General features: G+C 55.6%; 1 protein-coding gene across 1 annotated transcript in view; it reads left to right on the forward strand.

The window, feature by feature from the left end:
• Rpap1 (RNA polymerase II associated protein 1) overlaps positions 1-4,390 on the forward strand; it is a 29,784-nt gene that overhangs the window by 21,037 nt on the left and 4,357 nt on the right. Inside the window, exons 11-20 of the mRNA XM_023712624.1 lie at positions 8-152; positions 258-392; positions 491-661; positions 1,118-1,275; positions 1,791-1,946; positions 2,067-2,265; positions 3,216-3,325; positions 3,560-3,755; positions 3,933-4,085; positions 4,269-4,388. Coding sequence (XP_023568392.1) covers positions 8-152; positions 258-392; positions 491-661; positions 1,118-1,275; positions 1,791-1,946; positions 2,067-2,265; positions 3,216-3,325; positions 3,560-3,755; positions 3,933-4,085; positions 4,269-4,388 — 1,543 coding nt within the window. The remainder of the gene's footprint in view (positions 1-7; positions 153-257; positions 393-490; positions 662-1,117; positions 1,276-1,790; positions 1,947-2,066; positions 2,266-3,215; positions 3,326-3,559; positions 3,756-3,932; positions 4,086-4,268; positions 4,389-4,390) is intronic.

A 4,390-nucleotide genomic window follows, 5' to 3' on the forward strand; every position in this document is an offset into this window, starting at 1 on the left:
ACCATGGAGCTTTGGTCTTTCCTCTGGTGCCCAGTCAGGCGGACAAGGAAAATGAGGATGAGGATGAAGAGCCTGCAGCAGGCAGAGCAAAAAAGATCCCTGAGGAAGGAAGCCGCCCTCCCCCTGACCTCGCTCGATATGATGTTATCAAGGTGGAAGAAAAGTTTCTTTCCCATCTCAGACTCAAGTGAGCAGGTGTTTTGGGCAGGAAGGGTCATCCGGGTTCACCTCTGTTTGGTTCTTCTCTTGACCCCCAGGGGCTTCTGGCTACCAATCTGCTGCCTCGGCTGCGCTATGTACTGGAGGTGACCTGTCCAGCGCCCACTGTGGTCCTTGACATCTTGGCTGTGCTCACCCGCCTGGCCCGGCATTCCCTGGAGTTAGCCACAAGGGTGAGAAAGAGGGGTGACCAGGGAGTGAGCACAGAGTATACCAAAACCTAGTTTTTCTCCTTTGCCTTCCTACCTCTTTTTCTTTCTGTTTTCTGCAGGTACTAGAATGCCCACGACTCATAGAAACCATAGTCCAAGAGTTCCTGCCCACTACCTGGTCCCCTGTGGCAGTGGGGCCTACCCCCAGTCTATATAAAGTACCCTGTGCTGCTGCCATGAAGTTACTTCGAGTCCTGGCTTTGGCTGGTAGGAATATTGCTGCTCGGCTGGTGAGTAGGACATGGGACAAGGGATGGGGTCATAAGAGGTGGAAGCTAGACAGGGCCTCTGAGCTCTTGAGTGGCCAGCTCATACAATCTTCCTCTTTGGTCTGGTTGTTTAGATATTCAGTAGAAACTAGCAGACAGGAAGTGTGTCCCCTGGAGCCTAGCACATCCTGTAGGTCTCCTCTCTTCTCACGCTGCCCTGGACCATCATCCACAGCCAGACAACCTAGGAAAAGTGTCCAACAAGCACTTTCTGAAGAGCAAGGCTCTCGGTTTGCATCTCTGCAACCTCCCCAAAATAGTCCATTAAAAAGAGGGAGTTTCACCCCTTCCCAGAGCTGTAACCCTGTGGCATCACAGAGGCTAAGAGGCTAAGTTGAGCTAGTTTCCCTAGTGAAAGAACCTGATACTCATTGGATTTGTGACTGTCTGACCCTGAACCTCTTCCTGCCTCCCTAGTTGAGCAGTTTTGATCTTCGAAACCGCCTGTGCCGCTTCATAGCTGAGGCTCCCCAGGAGCTGTCCTTGCCCCCAGAGGAAGCAGAAACACTGAGCACGGAGGCCCTGCGTCTGTGGGCCGTGGCTGCCTCCTATGGCCAAGCTGGTGACCTTTACAGGTAAGGAGAGACCTGACCCCTTAGCCTCACTCAGGCAGGACCCCACACTTGGAGGGAGGCTGGGAATGTGAAAGCGCGTGTGCCACTGGAGGTGAAAGCAGCAAGGGTCAGGACCAGCTGAGGAAGAGGGCTCAAGGGACCAGGGAGATGGCTCAGTGGAATAAGCACTTCCCTGGTAAGCGCAAGGACCTGAGTTCAATCCAATCCCCGGTTCCACCAAAAAAAAAAAAAAAAAAGAAAAAAGGGAAGAGGGCTCAACCTGGGCTTAACTGCATTCTGTGCACAAAAGCACTGGTATCTTGGTGGCATCCGATATGACATAAGCTCCCTGTTGCAGGTAGCCTCAAAGACTGCATCCTTCCCATTTTTCAGACCCAGCCTGTCAAGAGTGCCCAGCACTGGTTTCTTCTCTGTCCCCATCCTCCTTTGCCAAACTGTAGGTGCCTGGGCACAGTTGTGTCTGTGCCTTGGTCTGCATCTCCCCACACACTGTGACAGTCACTGATCTTTACTAGGGAGCTGTACCCAGTGCTCATGCAGGCCTTGCAAGCTGTGCCCACAGAGCTTAGCACCCACACGCCACAGCCCCTGTCCATGCAGCGGGTAGCCGCTCTGTTCACTCTCCTCACCCAGCTGATCCTGGCAGCTGGCAGCAGTCCTGAGCCTCACAGGTAGGTATGCCCCGCTGGCATTGCCAGGACAGGCAAGAATGCACCCCCACAGGGAGAGGGTAGCTGAAGGGGAGGGAGTGCGGCAGCCATCTCCTAACCTGCCGCTTGGTGTGCCTGCAGTGACTCTGCTGAAGCCCCATTAGCCACCCCTTCCTCAGTCACTTGGATGCAGATAGCTGGACTCCAGCCACTAGTGGAACCATGTTTGAGGCAGACTTTGAAGTTGCTGCCAAGACCTGAAGCTTGGCGTGCCCTGGGCCCAGTGCCTGCTGCCTGTCTGCTGTTCTTGGATGCCTACTACCAGGCCTGGAGCCAGCAGGTGAGTGCGTTCCCCTGGCCCTGTGCATCTCACCCCATTGCACTCTACATGGCCACCTCCACTCCTCGTCCCCACCTTTCCTCACTCCCCAGGCCTGTGTTGTTGTTTCTGTGGATGAAACCCATGGCTATGGGGCTGGTGAGATGGCTCAGTGGTCTAAAGCACCTACTTAGAACAAGCTTAGCAAAGCACAGGGACCGCGGTTCGATCCCCCAGCACCACATGCCAGCCAGCCCCGCCCCCTGGTGGGCTGAGCTGGCCACACACACACACACACACACACACACACACACACACACACACAAAAAAAAAAAAAAAAAAAAAAAAAAAAAAGAAACCCATGGCTAGGTGCTTGCTCTACCACCAGGCTACATCCTAGCCCCACCATCCTCCACCTGTTAGCTCCTACCTGACCTCTTGTTCCCACCTGTATGTCACAGTGAGCTTCTATATTTAGTACAGGGTCTCACTACACAGACCAGACTCAGTGATTCTCCTGCTTTCAGCCTTCTAAGTGCTGAGATTGCAGGCACACACCACCACACCCAATCTCAATCGCCATCTCAGCGTGCCCCAGGGGCAGGGCTGGCAGGGCAGGCCAGGGATCCAACCCCCAGCCCCTGCGTCTGCCTAAGCGGGGTGCTTTAACCCTCTGAGCTGTCTGGCTGGCCCAACAGTGAGCTTCTGAAAAGCCATGTTGGTGGGGACCAGAGATGCTTGAGCAGCAGCTTAGCTTTCCTGTGTGTAGCCTTTGTGCTCTTTTCATCTACTTCTAGACATGGGGTACAGGGTCAGCTTTAGGGCTGGGCAGCCTTCACAAGAGTCAGACTTTGGAACCCTCCAGGCTGATTCTTGGGGCTCTTGAAATGCGAAGATGGCCTGGGAACATGGGGACTAGGAGCACAGACATCATGGGCCTTCCATCAGCTCAGTGCTTCCTTGGTCCTCAGCTAAGCATGTGCCCTGACGATTGGCTTCAAGACATGGAGCGCCTATTGGAGGAGCTGCTGCAACCACTGCTGTGTCAGCCTTCTCTGGGCAGCCTGTGGGATTCCCTTCAGTAGGTTCTGGGTGTGTATAGCCAGGGGAGGTGGGAGAGGTCTCCTGGGCCCATTTCCCCAGCCTTTCCCAGAATGCAACCCCTAGAGGCCCAGGGGGAACCTAGGTCCCTAGTGGGCAACAGGCAGTGGTGCTGTGAGGAACGTGGCACTGGGCTATACAGGCATGCCCAATGGCCTGTCTAGCCTGGTGCACGTCGGGCCAGAGCCCCTCAGCTTGTGCATTCTGCTTGCAGGCTCTGCTCCCCTCTCTGCAACCCATTGTCCTGTTCACCAGCCCCTGAAGCTCTCCCCAGCCTGGTATCACTGGGCTGTGCAGGAGGCCACCCCCCACTCAGCCTGGCTGGCTCAGCTTCACCCTTCCCATTCCTCACTGCTCTCCTCTGTCTCTTCAATACCCTGGCTCGGATCCACAAGGGGCTGTGTGGCCAGGTAAGCTCTGGGTACCAGGCAGGGGTCAGGTGGGGCCAGGGTGGCAGGGGTCAGAAAGAAAGTAGGAAGTTCTCACTGCTAGCACCCATTTGTCTGAGAATCTGGTGAGGCAGCCATCAAGGGACCGACCCTAGAAGACATCAGTTTCTGGATCTGAACAAATTTGCTTTCTCTCAGTTGGCTGCTGTACTGGAGTCCCCAGGACTCAAGAAATATTTCCTCCAGTGCGTGGCTCCTGGTACTGCCCCACACCTCACACCCTTCGCCGCATGGGCCCTGCGCCACGAGCACCACCTGCAATACCTAGCACTCTCTCTGGCCCAGAAAGCGGTGGGTCCCTCATCTGCAGGTCCTTTCCTTCCTGTTAGTCCTGCTTCTCTGCCAGGCCATGCAGCCATTCCTTTGTTGCAGACATGCCCTGGGTCTGTGCCCTCTGTGTCAGCTTCTGCTTCTCTGCTTTTTTCCCTTCACCCTGCTCTCCCTGCACTCAGTAATACCCGCCTGTCTCCACAGGCAACATTCCAGGCAGTGCCAGCCACCAGTGCTGCTCTCTATCATGCCGTGGCCTTGGCGCTGCTGAGCCGCCTGCTGCCAGGAAGTGAGTACCTCGCCCAAGAGCTGCTGCTGAGCTGTGT

Source organism: Octodon degus, unplaced genomic scaffold (assembly GCF_000260255.1).
Source record: "Octodon degus isolate 3935 unplaced genomic scaffold, OctDeg1.0 scaffold00002, whole genome shotgun sequence".
NCBI lineage: Eukaryota > Metazoa > Chordata > Mammalia > Rodentia > Octodontidae > Octodon > Octodon degus.